We start from the raw sequence: 20,570 nt of genomic DNA, 5'->3' as shown, positions 1-20,570 counted from the left end.
ATGGTTTCTTCTGACATACTACAAAAGTGGCCTGGTAACTCAAGAGATTGTGAAAACACATGTACTAACATCCCAAGCATGTGCAATCCAATTTGAACGGGTGAAAGGCTTCTAGCAAATTTGACCCTTGTACAATACAGAAGCACCTAAACAACAATTGGTGCGCTGTAATGCACACGAATTGCACTGTTGCAGCTGTTATGCCAGTACTGTTCTCTACCCTGGTGATGCAATGGTGGAGATGAACAGATGTCATAATTAACTCAAATGGCATCCACAAAGTCCGTGAGCACTGGTGCACTGTTGGAAGCCTGGCATGTGGACTTGCTGGCATGCCTGTAACAGTAGTTAGCATGCCAAAATGTTCTAGTATAGACAAGAAAAGTTCACACACACGTGTACGGTCTCTTCTTTAGGACTTTTAACTACTTATTAGCACTTTCATCTCAAAGTACTTTACAACCAAGTGTCACAAATAGCCTTCGTGCGGTTATGTCACCGGGTGGCTAGCCTCTTAAATGAAGTGGGTCCAGCTTCTCTGGAGACTAAGAGGTGCACCCAGTTGGGAGCCTAATGAGGGGGCAGGTGGCACCTGATTGGGAGTATGATTAGAGAGAAAACAAGACAAGAGAGCTTGAAAAGGACTGGGGAGGGACTCTACGAAATGAAAAACTGTATGATAGCTCCTTAGACTCTAGGCCCAGGAAGGGCAGGAATAAACTATTTAGCTATGAAGAACAGCAAATCTCCATCAGAAAGAAGGGAAGCCCAGGGCAGAAAAAACTGTACCTGGATGTGAGGAGCAGCAGAAAGACTTCAGAAAGCGGTACGCTTGGGGAGGGAAGAAACTGGGACAAACTGCAAGCAGCAGCATAAAGCCTTAACAGGAAGGTGCGAAGTTTGAAGAACCTGGTATAACAGGCTGAGACTGAGAAAAATAAAACCCCAATGAAAGAGCTGTTTCAAACATAAGTGTCTGCATGGTAATCTTTAAGAGACAACATGGTGCATAGTCCTAGTGTGACACTGTGGATGATGACTCCTGATCACCTATACATGGTTCTGTTTAAGGGAAAGAAACCCATCAGCTTAGGGGTGGTGCTCCACTGAGGCCTGCTCCATTTGAATCATTTGTCAGAAAGGACAAACTGCTACTGCAGCACTGCAAATCTTAGTCATACAATCAAAGCATAAAGCCTAAACAGCCCATCAAGGGTATTAAGCACAATTTATAATCCTCATTTTAAGACCAGCCCTTGAATGTTTTTGCACCAGCATATTCTCTAATACAACACAACTGGTTACCAGGAAGAACTGCATTTGACCATTAAACATGGTTCAATCAGCATAATACAAGGGAGACAGGTGAACCCACAACGACCAGGCGGCACATATATGACAAACTAGAATCTACCACAATTTAAAACTTTAAAGGGGAGAGTCCTCTGCCTAAAATGTTTTATCAAGTCTTCTAGAAACCACAGTTCAGACTTCATTTTTAAGTTCTCTCTCCCTCTCACACACACTTCTGATGCAGCAATTCCATTGATCAAGCCTCTCGGTGCTATGTTCTTTTCAGTCTTTCATCACCTTTATACCACACCTTGCATTCCCATCTTTTTTACATCTCACTTTTATGTCCTCACAGTATCCATGCCAGGAGAACATGGCTAACATGTTCAGACATGAGGAGATAGACTTGAACATTATCATAACTTGGGACTGACAATAGCAAAATAGACATAGCAACAGCCCTGGGTGAGAACACCAAAAGCCCGAGTAGAAATACATTGAAAACAAACAGTTTAATATGAATTTACCTGTTTTTTACTAGTCTCAAGACAGACCATTTTGGCAGATATGCTAAATAGGGGACGGAAGCAAAGGGTATTTGCTTTTTGGTACGTGTCTTATGATTTTAAAAAACCTTAAAATAGGAATTAGCTACTTTTAACCCTTAGTCTATGTGCAAGCTATGCTTGTAGAAAGAATTTAATCCTGAAGCACCTGTAAAGATAGTGTTCTTTTAGATTTATCAAAAGATAGTATGCTTTTAAATATAGGTCATTTCTGACAGAAGCACAGCCTAGGAAAAAATATAAAAACTTCCAAAACGCTTCTCTGAAGCGGCAGCAAAGGGATCACCTTTTGTTTAAGAAAGTTGACTTCAACATCTCATATCACTGAACACCTTCCCCTCATTTTGGGCCATTCAAGATGGTGGCACGCACAAAAACCAGTAAACTGCTTCCTTATAATTATCTTAATTTTAAAAAGGCGTCAACTATATTCAAGAACTTTGTCAAGCATGGTTTACTTGATGCCACAAATCTGAATGATTTAGTCAATATGTGATGGTTCATAAAAATATAAGAATGGCCACTCTGGGTCAGATCAATAGTTCATCTAACTCAGTATCCTGCATTCTAACAGTGGCTGGTGCAGATGTGTCAGAGGGAACGAACAGAACAGGGCAATTATTGAGTGAGCCACCCTTGTCATTAATTCCCAGCTTCCGGCAGTCAGAGGTCTAGGCACACCCAGAGCATGGGGCCATATCTCTAACTATCTTGGCTAATAGCTATTCATTGACCTATCCTCCGTGAACTTTTCTAATTCTTTTTTTTAACCCAGTTATGCTTTTGGTCTTCACAACACCTACTGGCAAGAGTTTCATAGGTTGACTGTGTGTTGTGTGAGAAAGTACTTCCTTTGTTTTAAAGCTGCTGCCTATTAATTTCATTGTGTTATGTGAAGGGGTAAATAACACTTCCTTTTTCACTTTCTTCACACCATTCATGATTTTATAAACCGTATTACATCACAACTTAGTCCTTTCTTTTCGAAAGTGAACAGTCCTGTCTTTTTAATCTCTCCTCATATGGAAGCTGATCCATACTCCTAATCGTTTTTGTTGCCCGTCTCTGTACTTCTTCCCAGTGTGTGTGGTTTGTTTTGTTTTTTTGTTTTTTTTTTTTTTTAAGATAAGGGAACCAGAACTGCACACAGTACTCAAGTTGTGGCTCTAACATTGATTTATATAGTGGCATAATGATTTTCGGTCTTATCTATCCTTCCCTAATGATTCCTAACATTGTTAGCTTTTTGACTGTCACTGCACATTAGTGTTTGATGTCACCTGCTCAATTATGTTTAACATCTCTCTTTTGAATGGAACTAGGGTGTAAGCCTACCTTCCTCACCCCGTTCTGGTGCAGCGAACTGCAAAAACCACAGAGCCCAACAGTAGTATTAGAAATGCATCTTCTATTCACAGCGTAACACGTTTCTCAAAGAGCGATAAAGCAAAGATAACTGTTTTACTTTAACCAGTGGTGACCATCAGACAGTGGTGACTGGACAGATAAATTACTCAGAAGGGAGTATTGCTGCTATGTTTTTTTTTTTTTTTTTTTACTGTGAATGTAGTTATCCAAACTAATTGGATATCCAACATTTAACAGACTGTGATATTTGTTAAGTACACAAAAAATTTACACTAATATTTCCAAGTATCCAAAGTGGTGGAATGAAGGGGCAACCTAACTTCAGATGAGAAGAATGAGACTGTTGAAAAGGTAGAAACAGGCTATTCATGGAGTAAATGTTTCTCAATACAGCACTCAAGGCAGTTTATCAAGGTTTGTAGTAACAATACAACAGGGTTAACTCACAGGAGATTGGGAAACTAAATTAGATTGTTGCAGAAGCAGCCATACTGTCAATTTAAAGTTTAAGATTTGTAATTAAATATTTCTTTGAAATACGGTCTTAAATTATGAAATATTTTCCCACTCTACAGATTAAAAGTGACAAATACAGCTGAAATACAAAAAAAACCTACCTTTTTCCTCTTCAGAATGTCTTATGCTTGGAACATCTTGTCTAGCAATGGACATTGATAATACTTTTCTAGAAGAAATGTTTTCAGTACTAGTTGAAGCAGAAACTGTGGCACTTGCGGTTGAAATATTAGACATACTTTTGGTCATGGCTCCATCAACGTTCTTCTCATCTGTGTCAGAATCATCGGAATGAAGAGGATTAGTGAAACAGAGGGGTGCTCTAACTAAAAGTGTACTGCCCCGATGATCAACTGTTTCACTGGAAGAGCATTCCACTTGAGATGTGGGGTTTGGTACCAGAGAGGCAGTTTTAATACTATGACTTAAGACATCTGAGGACATAGCCTCAGATGCAGATGTAGGCAGTGCATTTTCAGGCCCATGTAGTGACCACATGGCATGCTCCTTCTCTTTGAGAAGCAGACGGTCTGGTCTTGGTGGAGCATCAGAATCCTTCTGGCTCTGCAGCCCTTCCAGTGAAGCTACTACGGCTTTGTTAGATTGTGGCACACTGTATTCCATACTAGAGTTTTGAAAAGAGTCTACAAGTGAATCCCCTGAACTATGATCCAGTGGCTTAGAGTTCTTATGCATTACACAAGATGAAACAGACTTCATTTTAATTGCATGTCCTCGGTTCAAAAGAGTATTCCCATCAAAGCTTCGTGGTCCCTCCTGAAGAGGTACCTTCTTAATTTCAAAACTTAAGTTGCGCTCCAGCTTTTTCTCCACACGTTCATTGGGTTCATTTTTCCCTGAATGTTCTGTTGATTTATTATAGTTTTCATTGAGGTCTGTTGAATGGTCTGATGAAACCATGTGCAAAACTGGCTTTGGATGGTATCTATCATTGTCCTGCCACACAGTAGTGACTGTCGGATAAGCTGAAGGAGGAGATGGTGTTAAGATGGGTGGTACTGGGTGAGGCTCTGGAGGCTGCAAGATTTCTTCCTTAACATCTCCTTCTACAAGACAACTGCAAAAAAGTAATTATGTAAATTCTCTGTACTTCAGCATTATCACATCTGATATTATAGCTCAAAAAATTCTGAAACATCCAACATACATTAATCTTAAACCATGGGTAACACTTCTACTGCTTGCCAAAAATGGTTGTATAATATGGCTGACAGAGCAGATATGAACCAAGCACAACAGTATAAACGGCAAGGGAATAGTTGATAAGTCTTCCAAAATATAACTTGAAAAAGATGCTTGATAATGCCACAAATACTAACTTTTAAGGCCAGATCTTACAAACCTTAACCCATAAAATAGCTTCAAAGCAGATTTTCCCTCACTTTCCTCCCCACAGCTGACTCTACAGAGCATTTGTAGAATGGTCAGACCTTCTTAAGAACATAAGAACAGCCACACTGGGTCAGACCAAAGGACCATCTAGCCCAGTATCCTGTCTTCAGACAGTGGCCAATGCCAGGTGCCCCAGAGGGAATGAACAGAACAGGTAATCATCAAGTGATCCATTCCCAGCTTCTGGCAAACTGAGGCTACGGGACACCATACCCGCCCATCCTGGCTAATAGCCATTGTGACGATACTCCCTGAAAGACTTTCTTGGGAAAAAAACGCAATTGGATTCATAGGAGCATAAAGCGCCCTGTAAAAACCACTGCTTTTAGTGAAGCTAGGAAAAAATCCCTATATTTAAACAAAAATAGAAATATTTCAAAAGATATCATAGATACAGACTCTTTTTGGTACTCAATCACTCAACTTCTAGCTCAGTTTGTTGCCCTCATCCTCCCCAAATAAAACTCTATTTGACATTTAGAGACATTTTAAACAAAACACATTTTCTCCATAGATTTAATGGCAGTATTGTGAATATAGATTCAGTTTTTGTTACTCTGAACATTAGTTTATACACTAACATGTCGATGGCATAGCTTCAGTGAGTTACATACAGTATATAAAACAGATTCATCTATTGGAGTATCTGATTTGTTGACAAGAAATTTCATTACCACCTTTTTTGGGAGAGAAAAGCAACAGGGGTAAGGTCAAAGACACCTCTGAAAATTTGTTTTAGTGAAATTAGTAGAGTGGATTTTGACAGGAGTTTACAATTTATACTATTTCTATTAAGTATAAAGTAGAAAGTTTGTAGTTTTTGAGAAAGGGAGAAATATTTTAGGTAGGAGTGTGTAAGATATACAAAATAGGTATCTAATAAAATTTACTGTAACGTGACACTGAAGTAACAGGTCTTCTTGATGTTAAAATAATTAAAATGACTTAAGATTTATTTAAGAAGTCTACACACAGGAATCACTTGTTATATAGAGGTAGGTTTTTTACAGAGCCATTAAAATTGGGGGGTCTTTTCCACTATGAGAATAGAAAGCATACTATCTACTGGGGTGTGAAATTAATGCAAGCAGGGGAAAAGAATTAGAGTAAAACATTTTTATGAAGATTTTTGATGCAGAAGCAATTAAATATAATCTGGTGTCATGTATGCTAGAGACTTTGATACTTGGGTATGAGATATCAGTGGATGAACGTTGGAGAGTAATTTTTCAATAACCACATTTCCACAAGAGGATTTGAATACATTTACTCAAAGTGAATCAATTTCCCCTACAGTAAAATTAAGAAAAATGCATTAAGACACTTTCATTCAGCAGATGGCATTATTATTACAAGGGAAAAATGTGTCAAGCACAGGATTATATGCAAGAACAATTATGTGGTTTATACAATTAATTGCCCTTGTGATGTCATACCTACATGAAAGGGGAAAAAAAGAAAAAAAAAAAAAGGAGTGAGAAATTTTACCCAGAAGAGTGAACTCAAACCTTGGGTTAGGCTTTTAAAGAGTACGGGACATCCATTACCTAGGCTTCATGCCCAAGTTCCATAAGATATGAATAAATTTTGATGCAAGAAAAAAATTGGAATTTTGACAGACTTTGAATACTGTTTTTCTGCATAAGCGAATCCAAATAATGGAATTTCAATGTTTTTTGGCCTAACAGCTGATTCTAACGTTTGGGTTCACTATACAGGAATTTTACTCATGATATCTAGTAATATCCCTTCTAGCTTGTTAAAAATGGCTTGGCAAAAAATCTCTTGCAGCCATCTTATTGTAATTAAGAGAAGAGTGGTTAACTGGAGCCATTCTTTAGAAAAATTTGGTTCAATTCTCACAGAGCGTAAACCAGAGATGTGCTGAGCACCTGCAACATCCATTGATTCTGCAAAGTGGACGATCAACACCTCTCAGGAACAGGTTCCTATTGTCTTCTTAAGTAATATGTCATTGCTTTAAGATGTTATAGTTTGTCAAACAGGAGTAACATAGCTATGTGAATTCAAATATTGGGTATGTAATATATTTGAATATTTGTTTGTTCACATCCTCAGGAAGACTTTGGCTAAAATGTCAATGTGATGTGCCTGTCACTTTTACAGGAAGGCTGCACCACTCTTGAAGATTATGTAAATGAATTTCTGAAACATTCAGCAAGCCATTAAAGAACAAGATTTTAAAATTAGACTCTAATATGCTATTTTGTGTTCTGGAGAACATCTACTTGTCCCTGGATTTATAGATAAAGTTTATCTAAAAACAGTGAAATACTATCTCAGATTACTGACACCTTTCAAAAACAAAACAGAGGTGAGACTGACCCAAAAGAGCACAAGAAAAACTCCTTATGACTTAGGTCTGCTGCTTCCAGCAGAGTAGGAGAGATGTTTCCAGGATACTAAAAACTGCTTAGTTATCTTCATAAGCTTGTATAAAGGTGAAGAATAGTTTATGTAGCGACATAAGTATTTTTTTTCCCCATAAAATCTGTCACAGTAAGCCCTGGGGAGAAAAGCTTTTAGATCTTAATCACCTTATTACTCCTCATAGCATTTAAATGAACTTCAATATAAAGATGTACTATATTTTCATAATCATTACACAGCTTTCATTATAAAATCTGAATATGCTCCGATTTGGAAGTTAACAGTTTGTTACTTTTTAAAAATAATTTTAACTCAAGCTAATTTATTGTATAGTGCCCTAAAGTATACTGGATGTTTCAGAAAAGGAAGATAATCTACGCCCCCAATAAAGTTTACAATCTAAAAATGTATAAACACAATAAGTGAGATGACAAATAATAGGAAGAGGCTGGGTAATGCAAATATGGAAAAGCATTTCTTTAAGTGCACCCATCCTCCAACCATGCACCAAAGGATTAATAAAATAGACAATTTAAATTTTAAATCACTCTGTGCTTAGTGGAAAAGTGCAACTGTACTAAAATAGGGCAAAATGTAGTTCAGATTTAAATGAGGACTGGCTAGCGTCCAAATGAAAAACCCTCAATCCATGGTTACTCTGTTTAACACACTGTGGAGTTTTATCATCAAATAAAAGAGTGATGTCAAGGTCATGGAATGCAGCTGCTATGATCAACCAAAAATAGATACTGAGCTCTGCATTCTTCTGGATAATTAAAAGAGGAACATTAAACCCTATGTAAGTGGGCTGAGGCTAGACACCATATTATTCTACTTTATTTAAGCATCAGATCTTATTCAGCCATAAGGGAGAAACACTACAATTTGCTTAACTTGTCAGAAACTGAATTATAGGTTAAAACATATACCCATGCCTCAGGAATCATCAAAAATAGCCCACTTGTGATTTTCTAGTAAAAAAATAGTTAAATGAAAAATGTTTTTAAAATCACCATTAACAAATTATTAGCAGCCCACCGATTCTTGAACTGTTTTTAATTTTAGCCTAACTGAATATGTGTTAAAAGGTTCTTCAGAGTTTGAAATGTGGCAGAGGAATTGCTTGCCATTACGGCATGCAGCTTCATTCACAGTAAGTGGCAATTTGACTTGTATCATCATCAACATTCTAATCTCTTCTCCCAAATAAAGAACTATTGTGTTTTCTATAGAAACAGAAACTAAATCAGGATGATGTAGAAACACTGTCATGTTTCTTTTACCACCAATTCCCTTTTCTCACGCCTTCTATTTTCCCATTTCTCGTTCAGCATTGCCCTTACCTTTGTACGTTTGTGAAATATTTCAGCTGTAATTAGTTTAATCATTTAAATGTTGGGTCTAAAGGATACTATCAGTTTGAAAAAAGTTACCATTTTTCATCCTACTGAACACCAATTCCCATTATCCTTTTCCTTTACAGGTGTCTTACTTATTCTCTAGCAAACAAAGCTACCAAGTAATTAGGTAAGAGAGCTTCAAGGACTTGGCTCACTGAAAAATACCTGTGTAATTTAAACATCTCCTTCAGATCCTAAAGAACCAGCACATCACTGCTGGAGCTGAAGTAATTGAGTTCTACTGTACCGAAATAAGTCTAAATTGCAAGTTAATCAAAGCTCTGGCTTTGCAGCTAAGAGTAGGAATAAAATTAATTCTCCTCAGTCTAAAGTACTTAGATAAAAAAATCAGTGTGGCTATTGTATCAACAGGCACGAATACTGTAATACTGGAGCCTGAGATTTACTAAGGCAGTTAGCATGAGCACTAGTTAAAGAACCTCCCGACTCAACGGCTCCCAGAATTAACTATACGGTGCTGTTATCAGATGAAATTGGGACAGCATGAAATGTTCTTACTCACAAGTTAGTGGCAGCACTCAAAATTTTTTTCTTAATTTTTTAACATTCTGCCAATATCAAGTTCAAACACAATCTACCTAAAGATGATTATGTTCAATAAGGAATCACTATTTGCTCATATTATAGAAACATTTTAAATGTTTTGTACTGTGTTATAACTTGTTATAATTCCAAAACCATTAAGGAATGTTACTGGAAGATTCTATTGGGAAGTAAAACAAGACAAAAAGTGTACTTAAGACATCCTTTTCATGTGATTAAAAATGAAAAACATCAAGAAACAAGAATCTACTAGAATTCTATGAGGGGGTCAACAAACGTGGACAAGGGGGATCCAATGGATATAGCGTATTTAGATTTTCAAAAAGACTTTGACAAGGTCCCTCACCAAAGGCTCTTAAGCAAAGTAAGCTATCATGTGATAAGAGGGAAGGTTCTCTCATGGATTGGTAACTGGTTAAAAGATAGGAAGCAAAGGGTAGGAATAAACAGTCAGTTTTCTGAATGAAGAGAGGTAAATAGTGGTGTCCCCCAGGAGTCTGTACTGGGACCAGTCCTATTTGACATATTCATAAATGATCTGGAAAAAGGAGTAATCAGTGAGGTGGCAAAATTTGCAGATGATACAAAACTACTCGAGATAGTTAAGTCCCAGGCAGACTGCATAGAGCTACAAAAGGCTCTCAAAACTGGGCGAGTGGGCAACAAAATGGCAGAAGAAATTCAAATGTTGATAAATGCACAGTAATGCACATTGGAAAACAATCCCAACTATACATATAAAACGATGGGGGTCTAAATTAGCGGTTACCCCCCAAGAAAGATCTTGGAGTCATTGTGGATAGTTCTCTGAAAACATCCACTTAGTGTACAGCAGCAGTCAAAAAAGCGAACAGAACATTGGGAATCATTAAGAAAGGGATAGATAATAAGACAGAAAATATATTGCCTCTATATAAATCCATGGTACGCCCACCTCTTGAATACTGTGTGCAGATGTGGTTGCCCCATCTCAAAAAAGATACATTGGACTTGAAAAAGGTTCAGAAAAGGGCAACAAAAATGATTAGGGGTTTGGAACAGCTGCCGTATGAGGAGAGATGAAGATGGGACTTTTCAGCTTGGAAAAGAGACAACTAAGGGGGACTATGATAGAGTCTATAAAATCATGACTGGTGGGGAGAAAGTAAATAAGGAAGTGTTATTTACTCCTTATAACACAAGAACTAGGGGCCACCAAATGAAATTAATAGGCAGCAGGTTTAAAACAAATAAAAGGAAGTATTTCTTCATACAATGCACAGTCAACCTGTGGAACTCCTTGCCAGAGGATGTTGTGAAGGGCAAGACTATAACAGGGTTCAAAAAAGAACTAGATAAATTCATGGAGGATAGGTCCATTAATGGCTATTAGCCAGGATGGGCAGGGATGATGTCCCTAGCCTCTGTTTGCCAGAAGCTGGGAATGGATCAGTTGATTACCTGTTCTGTTCATTCCCTCTGGGGCACCTGGCATTGGCCACTATCATAAGATCGGATACTGGGTTAGATGGGATACGGCTGGTTGGACTTGGGTCTGCGTACTACAGTGTGGACACCAGAGCCCCAGCTTAGGTCAAAAAAATTTTAAGCTAGGGTTGGCAATCATGGATTCTCAAACCCAGGGTCCCCTGACATAAGTCCTGCTAACCCTGGGCTTACCTTGCAGTGTAGACATACCATTAGAAAGGAAGGTATCTTACAGATGTGCAGCTTTCCAGTTGATCTTTAATTTGCTGCTTGTGTATCTGCCTACAAATAAAGGTTTTCACAGGTTTCAAATGCTGACATAAGAATGGCCATACTAGGTCAGACCAAAAGGTCCATCTAACCCAGTATCCGATCTTACTACAGTGGCCAGTGCCAGGTGTTATAGTCTTGGCCTTCACAACATCCAGAACTTTTGCAGGGTCCAGAACTTTTGCTATATTTCTGAAGCTTTGGGAGCAGCTTGCCCTGGACCCTCCTGTATAAGATCATATGCATGAGGGTGGGCATGCAAGTCCAGAAGCAGATTGCTGTAACTGTTTAGAAGCTGGCTGTCCCAGACTGTTACAGGTCCATTGCCACCCATTTGGTGCTGGAAAGTCGACTATTGGTAAATGGTAGCGGAGATTTGAGACAAGCAGGTGTGTGGTTTAACCCAACATGACAGGCATATTACTTAAGGAATATTCTTAAGTAATCACTGGCTTTGAGAGAATGGCATGATGCCAGTAAACCAAGTGCCAGCTCTAGCCAAGGCCATAGGTGTTAACTGACAAACTCATAGATGGAAACCAAACCAGCTCACCTGTATGTTAGGTTTGTTCTGAATAGGTATTAATTTTATAAGAATATATTTAGACTATGAAATGCTTGTAAATTGCTGCATGCATTAATCTCACTTGTAATGTCTGTATTCCATGTTACAAGGTAAGATAGAAGTTTGTTTTATAAAATTGTAAAAATGCCTGCTTTGAACTTGTGAACGGAGACAGGAAGAGTGGTTCTCACCACCCATCAAGACAAACTATCAAGACATATATATATATAAATCTCCTCACTGTATTTTCCACTGAATGCATCCGATGAAGTGAGCTGTAGCTCACGAAAGCTTATGCTCAAATAAATTGGTTAGTCTCTAAGGTGCCACAAGTACTCCTTTTCTTTTTGCGAATACAGACTAACACAGCTGCTACTCTGAAACCTATCAAGACTTGGTGGGCCCTCTAGGACAAAGAGCTTTCTTCTTGATTGCCCCATCCACCCATGAAGAATTTATATGCAGGAGCACTCATCCCATTGGTTTGTACTCTGGTGAAAGGCCATATAAAAGGGGCTCACAAGAAGAAATAGTTCTCTTTGCTGTCTGAACTCTCACAGGGCCAGAGACACCAAACCAAAGCATAGATCCCCAGGGTCAACCTGGATCCACCCTGTAAAACATTTTGAACATAGAGATTACTACATTTCTGTCACCTTTAGAAACCATAGATGGTAACTCATTTGTGTATATATGTTTGCTTGCTTTAACCTGTAAATAACTAATTTATTTTTCCTAGGCCTGGTCTACACTGTGGGGGGAGTGGGAATCAATCTAAGATATGCAACTTCAGCTACGAGAATAGTGTAGCTGAAGTAGATGTATCTTAGATTTAGAATCACTTCGCGTCCTCACAGCGCGGGATCGACTGCAGCCGCTCCCCCATCAACTCCGCTTCCGCCTCTCGTCATGGTGGAGTTCTGGAGTAGACGGCAGAACAATCGGGGATCAGTTTATCACGTCTACACTAGACATGGCCTTAGTTAATAAACTTTTAGATCGTTTATTACAGGATTAGCTACAAGTGTTGTTTTTGGTGTAAGATCTAGGGTACGTGACTGGTCTCTTGGGACTAGAAACAACCTGAATATTTTGTGATTTTTGGTGACAAGACAGTCCCCTTGGGCTCTCCAGTCTGTCTGTGACTCCATGTAAGACTACTACAATGATCCAAGAGTTCATATTTGTTACTGGGCTGGTGAAATCAAATTACAGAACATACCATCAGTTTGGGGTATCTGCCCTGTTTTTGACTGTCTGTCCTGAGGTAGGCACTCAAAGTTATGAGCCACTCCAAACAGTGTGACAGAGGGTTTCCAAACTGCAATGGGGCCATTGCTGGGACTCATGCTCATCGTGTGCCCATCTCAAGGAGCACATGAATTCATAAACTGCAAAGGGTCTTACTCCATAGTTACGAAGGACCTTGTGGACAAAAGGCTGAATTATGAACCTCAATGTTGACTGCACTGGAAAAGTTCATACCACCAGGGTTTTCCCACCAACTGAGACAGGCTGGAACACTATTCCCACCACATGACTGTCATAAACAGGTACTCACTGTTATTCTAAGGGACCCAGCATGTCCCTTTTTGCTTTGTGAAACCATACCCTGATCTTAGAGGCCCTGGCAAAAAAAGGTTTAATTACAGTCTCAGCAGGTGCAGAGTGGTGATGGAATGTGCGTTTGGCCTATTGAAATCCTGCTGGCAATATTTACAGACCTGTCTGGATTTCAGTGTCACCAAAGCCACCATTATTGTGGCTTGCTCTGTTCTTCATGATCTTTGTGAAGCCAAAGGTGAGCCATTTTCCCAAATGGAAATATGACAGACACTCAGCCACAAAGTGCACCTAACACAGCTGCAGCTGGATACACCGGGGCAACAGAAATTAGGGATGCTTTGTGTTCCCACATTATGGACTGGCAAGGGCCAGTGGCAGAGGGAGAATAGTATGTTTATGAACGTGCTTGTTGGGGGTGGGGATCGGGTAAGCATTGATTACTTTTGTGGGAGGGGATTTGATCACCCTGTACTGTCCTTTTGAATGACATGACTGCTTATTATGAAATGCGGGGGCGGGAGGGGGAAAATAGTATAGATTGATGTTTATAGCTGTATTGAGACACGGGTTTTGCATGAACAGGAGTGGGGAACCTCTCTCTCGCTCATTTTCATCCAGCCTGCAGGCCACATACATTCAACTCACCCACCGGGAAGGGAGACTTGGGGCTTCCCCCGCCTTCGGTGGGGCGAGCCGACGCTCACGGGGGGGCTGGAGCCACGAGCACTGGCTTGCCCTGCTGTGTGTGGAAGCCCCAAACCTCAATGTCCCCCATGCAAGTGAGCTGAACATATGCAGACCGCCACTGATTTTTTTTGATGGGTCAATGTCCCCTGACACAGAAAAGGTTCCCCACCTCTGGCATACAATCTCCCATGCGTTTATTTTTAGTATATGATGTGTTGCTGTGACAATAAAATTTCTTTACAAAATGAAAATCTTTATTTTCAGACATGTATTGGAAAAGTACAATATTAAATTGCTGCCTGGCAGGCCAGCTGCCTTTAGCACACCAAATCAGCAACACCAAAAGCTTTAAAAATAACCAAGAGCCAAGTGCATAAACAAGTGCAAATAGTTGAACTATATACAAGACACCCTCCATGTTTTCCACACACTTGCAGCCAGGACAGGGGTGTCCATGGGGGAGAGGTTCAATACTGAGGACCGCATGAGACACATTTGCCCTGTCCTGTCACTAATAGGGTCCCAGTGAATGGGCCACCCAGCCATGGAGGTGTCCAAGCTGGTCCTGGAATGCAGGCCAAGGTACCATGGAGGGGACAAAGGCCATGGTGCAGCCATTAGAGGTAGCAGCCACTCAAACAACTCTCTGTTGTGCTCTCTCTTCCTCCTTTAGCTGCCGTTCTTGTTCCAGGAACCGTGAAGAGTGCCTGTTTCCATGCTGCTACCTTGTCCTCAAGCTGCAAAGCCAGCCCAAGCCTGTCCACTTGCCTCTCAGTATGTCTTTCTTCTTGCCGCAAGTCCCTTTGCCTTTGGTACTCATGCTACTTATTGGCCCAGTCCAGAACTTCAATCAAATTAGTCATACTTCCTCCTGGAACCATTTACGAAGGTACGACGAGTCAGGCTTCTGCAATGTGGGCAAGCTAAGGAAGTATTGCAACATGTAGAGTTTGAGAGGCCTGGAACAGGACAAGACACAGATCTTGAATATCACTATGCAGGAGCACCAAATAAAAGTCTTTTTCGAATTTCAAGGATAGAAAATGTTACTTTTTGATACTCAATGTCAATATATTGGCAGAGGACTTCTCCAGACCACAGAAGCTCCTTGGACACAGCCAGATTAAATCACAGTGAGAAAAATTGCATGCCACCAAAGTATTCATACATATGGTGACTGAACACCAAATCCATAAATGGAGTGGGCTGGTGAACTATTGAGGTGGCCCTGAAAAATACCTTTCCTCAAAATGTGACTAACTATCTGGAGTTCCTGCTATGGGTTTGGGTCAGAATTCAAGGGGGAATCAATAGGATGCTGCATTAGCTTCCACATGGCTTCAGACCTCCTATGGCTTCCGATACAGTCTTTTAGGACTGCATGAAAAAAGACAGCTAGTCCCTCTCCCCCCTGGCAAATTTATGGACTGAATTCAATCTCCCCAGTCATATTTGGGACTAGTGGTTTCATCACCCATGGAATGTACAGACCACATTTAAAAGAAATGAACTACATATGAACCTCTTCCCCACCGTACAGTTCAGTCCTTTCAGGGAGCTTGTTACCAACTCAGAGTATTGAGCGACATACATACAGGGAAAGTAATATTAGTTTATTATTTTAACAAACTGGAATTTATTAGAAAAAATGTGCACCTTCCCAGTAAAAATTCTCTTTTTATAGGCTTGTTTTACTGTTTGTGTTTCCTGGTCTCTACTTTGAATTCCCTGTGGTGGGCGAGGGTGGCATCGTGATGTCACGGCACTGGCATGCAATCTGCCATTAATGGATACATGCTTCTATCTAGGGCTGATCTCTTTTGCATTGGTTCTTACAGTAGAAATTGCTCCCATTGTTATATTAATAAACACAAAAATAGACCCAGAAACTTACTTGGCTCTGGGGTAGCTTCTCCCTCTTCTGTTTCGGCTGCCAGTTCTGCAGTGGGGTGTTCCTCCAAGAGGGCGTAAAAAAAGCTCTTCTGAGTACATCCTCAAGATGTGCTGCAGCTGCTCCTGTGGCAAAGCTGCCTCCTAGGACCAGTTTCACCAATATTGTTACTTCATTTGCCTCATTTGGCACCTGCTACTGGCTCCTATTTATTTCCATGCTGGCTTCTGGGACCAGCTGGACGCCATCCCAGCTTACCAGGTCATCGTACACAGTTGATGACTCAGTGCACTCACCAGCACCCAGTCAGACTCCTCATAAAATGGGCATGATGGTGGTGAGCAGCCAGAGATGCATTTGTGGTCTCTGGTTTTCTGGTACTCTTGAGCTGCTTAATCCATTTTCTGCACTGATCGCCAGTCCGGTAAGTTTCCAGTGCCACCATCTTCTTTCCTAGTAGCTGGTATTCATGGTCACTCCTAGTACTCTTACTAAAATCCAGTTTTTCTGGCCCTGCACCAGAGATTAACCAAAATCTGGCTGTGCTCCTATGACCATGACGTAGCACTCTTTGTAAAGGGACATCTGGTCAGTATCCATTGCAAACACTGAAGGTTTTCCTAGGGTGTGTTTGCAGCTTGGCAATCAGAATAAAATGGAGGGGTTAAACACCAAACTGCTGCACTGGAACAAGGCGGGTGCTTCCATTTCCATGGAGTCAACTGCTCATTCTTGGGAGACAGAGGACAAAGGAAGTGGGCCGATAGCATTGTGGGATATTATTGGTGGACTCCAAGGACCAGAGTCCAGGAAAGGAGGGGTGCTGCAAAACATCCCTACACTATACTACAAAACAATAGGGCTTGAACCCTGGGTACCATCTTGACTTGGGTTCAGACCAACTCTCCATGCTCACAGGGTCCTGGGACCCTGGGTCAGAGCACATGTTCAAGAGATCTGTGTGTAGACTGAAGGGGAAGGGTTAGGGTTTTAGCCTGAGTCTGAGCCCAGGCTTACACTACAGTGTAGACATATCCCAAGATCACCCAACCCAATGAAGCATTAAAGGATTTTCTTTTTATTTCCGGTATAAGCCTGTTTTCTTTTACAAAAAAAATCCTCTTGGCAACATCTCACCCCATTAATATGTATATGAAAGTTTATTATAATTTTATCAATCGCAATACACCAACGGTTGCTGTGGCAAAATATGTAATGCACAATTATACTTTTATGCTCGCAGATAAAACTCAGGCTAACAGTTATATGAAGTTAAATTGACAGAGAGCACATTATTTTATCTTCTAAGAGGCCATATTCAGAAATCCCTCCCAAGTGGATTAAACCTCTAAACCTTCAACAGAGGAAGCTAGAATGATCAGTCAGGAAGAGCTAAGATAAAAAAGACCCACTCCAGGAATTGTATTCAAACTTTTTCCATAGCTATTGTAACTGTTAACATTAATAAAAAACTATGTACGTGAGGGGAAATTCAAGAACTGTAACAGTTGGATACAGTGAACAGAAGAAAATATATAGGTAAGCCAACTGAAAATTAAAGAATAAAAAAAACTGTTTAAACATATCCCTGCAATAACGGAAGGAAAAAGGTTAGAATCAGAAACTGGTAAGTAGTATTACCACTGACCACATGTAAGTGGGGAGTGAAGTGCAGAGAAAAGGAATGATTAGGGGGGTCATATGGGAATGTGAGCCAAGAGCTAGAAAAGGGCATGTTAGTGGGATGCCATAGTAAGAAAATAACTTCTTGCCAAAATGCATCCACAGATTTTTGGGACATGAAATCCAGGTAATTTGTGATAGCAGTAGGAGTTCTATAGCTCTAGAGCAGAAGTAAAGACTGATAGGGATTTGATGTGCTGGCCCAGTTCCTTATTCCACTCTGCCATCTCCATCTTCCTCCATCTCTACAGTGAGAAACTCTGCTCAATTGTGATGGCTCAATGGTCATGCCACTACTCTTGGGGGGCAGAAAAAGCAGTTTTAGGACCAGATTTCTGAAGAGTAATTTTGTTTCTTTGCTTCAATAAAGCTAGCACAGAGTTATTTTTTATCATACTACTTAACACAGAAAGATAAGAATCTTTAAAAAAGGTAAATAGATTTATAAAACCAAAGATTCTCCAGAACCTGGACTGATGGACCATTCATGAATTTTTGGGGGTTTCTGAAATTACTCAAGCCTTGTGCTCCATAACATATTAAATATATCCCATGGCCTATTCATTCATGCACTAACAAATTTTGTTGCTTAATTGAGCATATCATACATGTAGACAGTTACTCAGGTGCATGCATACAGTTAGTGAAGTTTTCCATTCAGTTTGTTTAAAAGCAAAGCTATAAAGAATTTATAAAACCTACAGCTTGCTGATTAGTGTTAAAGACAGGAGCAATTTTTGATTGCTTATTTTCTAAAGTCATCTCAAAGAGCATTACGTAAAGAAAATAAAAGGTCTTATTGTTTTCCCCCTTTTAAGTTACTACCTTGGGTAAGAACAGTTGCTTGCTTTTAACCCCTTTAGAAATATATTCTCTTAAGTACCCATTTGACTGGAAGTCTTAAAAATGTTAATCTAAAGAAGATTAAACATTTTCCACCAATATTCCTGAAGGAAGCTAAATACTTGAACAAGCAATTTATTCAGAATAGACTAGGAATGTGGAACTGGTCAGAAAAAGCCACTGCACCCTATTTAAATCCCACCTAAAAAACATTTCTACAAGGAGATATCCAGAAACAAGAGGTCTGTAACCCACTTAGCGAGTCTGTTTATCTTATTAATATTTTTAGTCTCACCTATATGGAGGAAGGAAATAGAATATTGAAAAGAAGGGGCATAGTGGCACTGGAATTAAAATTTGGAATTGTTGTGGGAGAAAGACAGGGAAGATAGTAGTGTGCAAGATAACAAGACAACACAGTATAACAAGACAGACATGAGGGTGTCACCCTGATAGGATTGTTACATACAAGTAAAGTTTTCTCCATTTGGGTTTTTAAATTTTAGGTTCTCCAGCCAGGGACTATATCTTCATCTGCATTTGGGATGCATCTGGCACACCATGAGCATTACAACAATAATTGTCTCCACCATAAGAAACTACGAAGTGGCAGAAGTTAGTCCCACCTCCAAAAGTCATGCAAAGGTACAGTAGCAGGGGTCAGAAAAGACCACACAGATTGAGCTGAATGCCACACCTTTTTCAGGACTATTTTACCCACTAAATCTCTTACATAATATTCTCCCAAACAACCACCACTTCTGAGAATAGCTCCAATGTCCAAACTACTGAAGTGGGGGATAAGAGAAGGGGGACAGGAGAGAAGTAGGTCAGTCTTAGGGAAAAGGGCCTTAAAATTATTGCCCCTTTCCATGTCATCTTGCAAGAATGTGAACATTTTTTCCACTTCTATTTCCTTGAAGGTATTTGTTTAGGCTGATTACGTTCCTGTAAGACATCCTTTCCAGACTCTAAATTTAGCCTACTCAGGATCTCATTTTATTTTCTAATCCTGATAAGATTTCCTTGCCACTCATGTGGTTTCCTCTGCATTTTTTTGGTACCCTCAAGTAGATCGCAAAACTGCATGAAATATTCTAGCTCTGAAACAATCATTTATCGACGCAGAGTCAAAGTGGATCTAGTTTTAAATTAAATCACTATTTCTGAGAACAGAATTAACTTCTCTCTAACAGTACTGCAATGTGATCTCAGATGCATTTTACATGTTCTCTCCACTCATTCTGACTCACTAGTTTCTAGACAGCTTTTATCTCCAGTTTGTACACATGCTATTTTTCTCTCCAGCCAAAAGGACTTCAGTCTTAAATCCCATTTTACTGTATACAACTCACAGTTCTAATCTCTCCAAGCCACTTAGTGTGGATACATCATCCTTATGTTTAATATTCCTCCAATTTGGAGGCTGGCAAGTATGATTAATGCTGATCTTCGGCCTTCTTCTAGATCATTAAAGTATTAAATAGTATATGTCCCCAATATTGACTTGACCCTGTGGTACTCCATTTGGAACAGATTAATTTTTAATGGTAAAAACTAACATCTGTCATACAATTTTTAATCTGTGCTATGGTATTTAACCAACTGAAAACATTTTTATACTGTACTATATAAAATATTTTATAAAGACCAAATATATGCTGTATCTACCAAAACAGTAAATGTTTCAAAAAATGCTATCAGTATTACTCTATAAATGAGTTGGTTGATTGAACAGCTTCATTTCCTCACAAGTGCAGTCACTAATTCCATTATATGTCTAAATATTTTGCAAAGAAAATATTCATTGACTGGTTATTTCCTGTATCTTCCTTTATGCCCTTAAAAATAAAGGTACTAAATTTGCTGGTCAGTCATCATCAGGTACCTCCGTTTTTTCATTTTTTTTTTTTTAAAAACAAGAAACTGCATATTATTTCACCAAAATGTTTCTGACCTTAAGGAAAAAAAAAATCTTAGAACCCTTCAATTTAAAACTAGTTTGATAAGAGAAACAAGTATGAGAAAAATAAAAAGCAAAACAAGGGGGTTTAAGCAATTCAACATGCAGATAATTCTGAGATGGA

General features: G+C 39.4%; 1 protein-coding gene across 3 annotated transcripts in view; it reads right to left on the bottom strand.

Annotated features, from left to right (window-relative positions):
• Positions 1-20,570, bottom strand: part of PTPN12 (protein tyrosine phosphatase non-receptor type 12) — a 147,507-nt gene that overhangs the window by 17,581 nt on the left and 109,356 nt on the right. For all 3 annotated transcript variants that reach the window (XM_048836452.2, XM_048836451.2, XM_048836450.2), the window contains exon 13: positions 3,845-4,821. In XM_048836452.2, coding sequence (XP_048692409.1) covers positions 3,845-4,821 — 977 coding nt within the window. The remainder of the gene's footprint in view (positions 1-3,844; positions 4,822-20,570) is intronic.

The sequence above is a fragment of the Caretta caretta genome, chromosome 1 (genome assembly GCF_965140235.1).
Source record: "Caretta caretta isolate rCarCar2 chromosome 1, rCarCar1.hap1, whole genome shotgun sequence".
Taxonomy (NCBI): domain Eukaryota; kingdom Metazoa; phylum Chordata; order Testudines; family Cheloniidae; genus Caretta; species Caretta caretta.
This window is presented reverse-complemented; position numbering and strand designations above follow the sequence as displayed.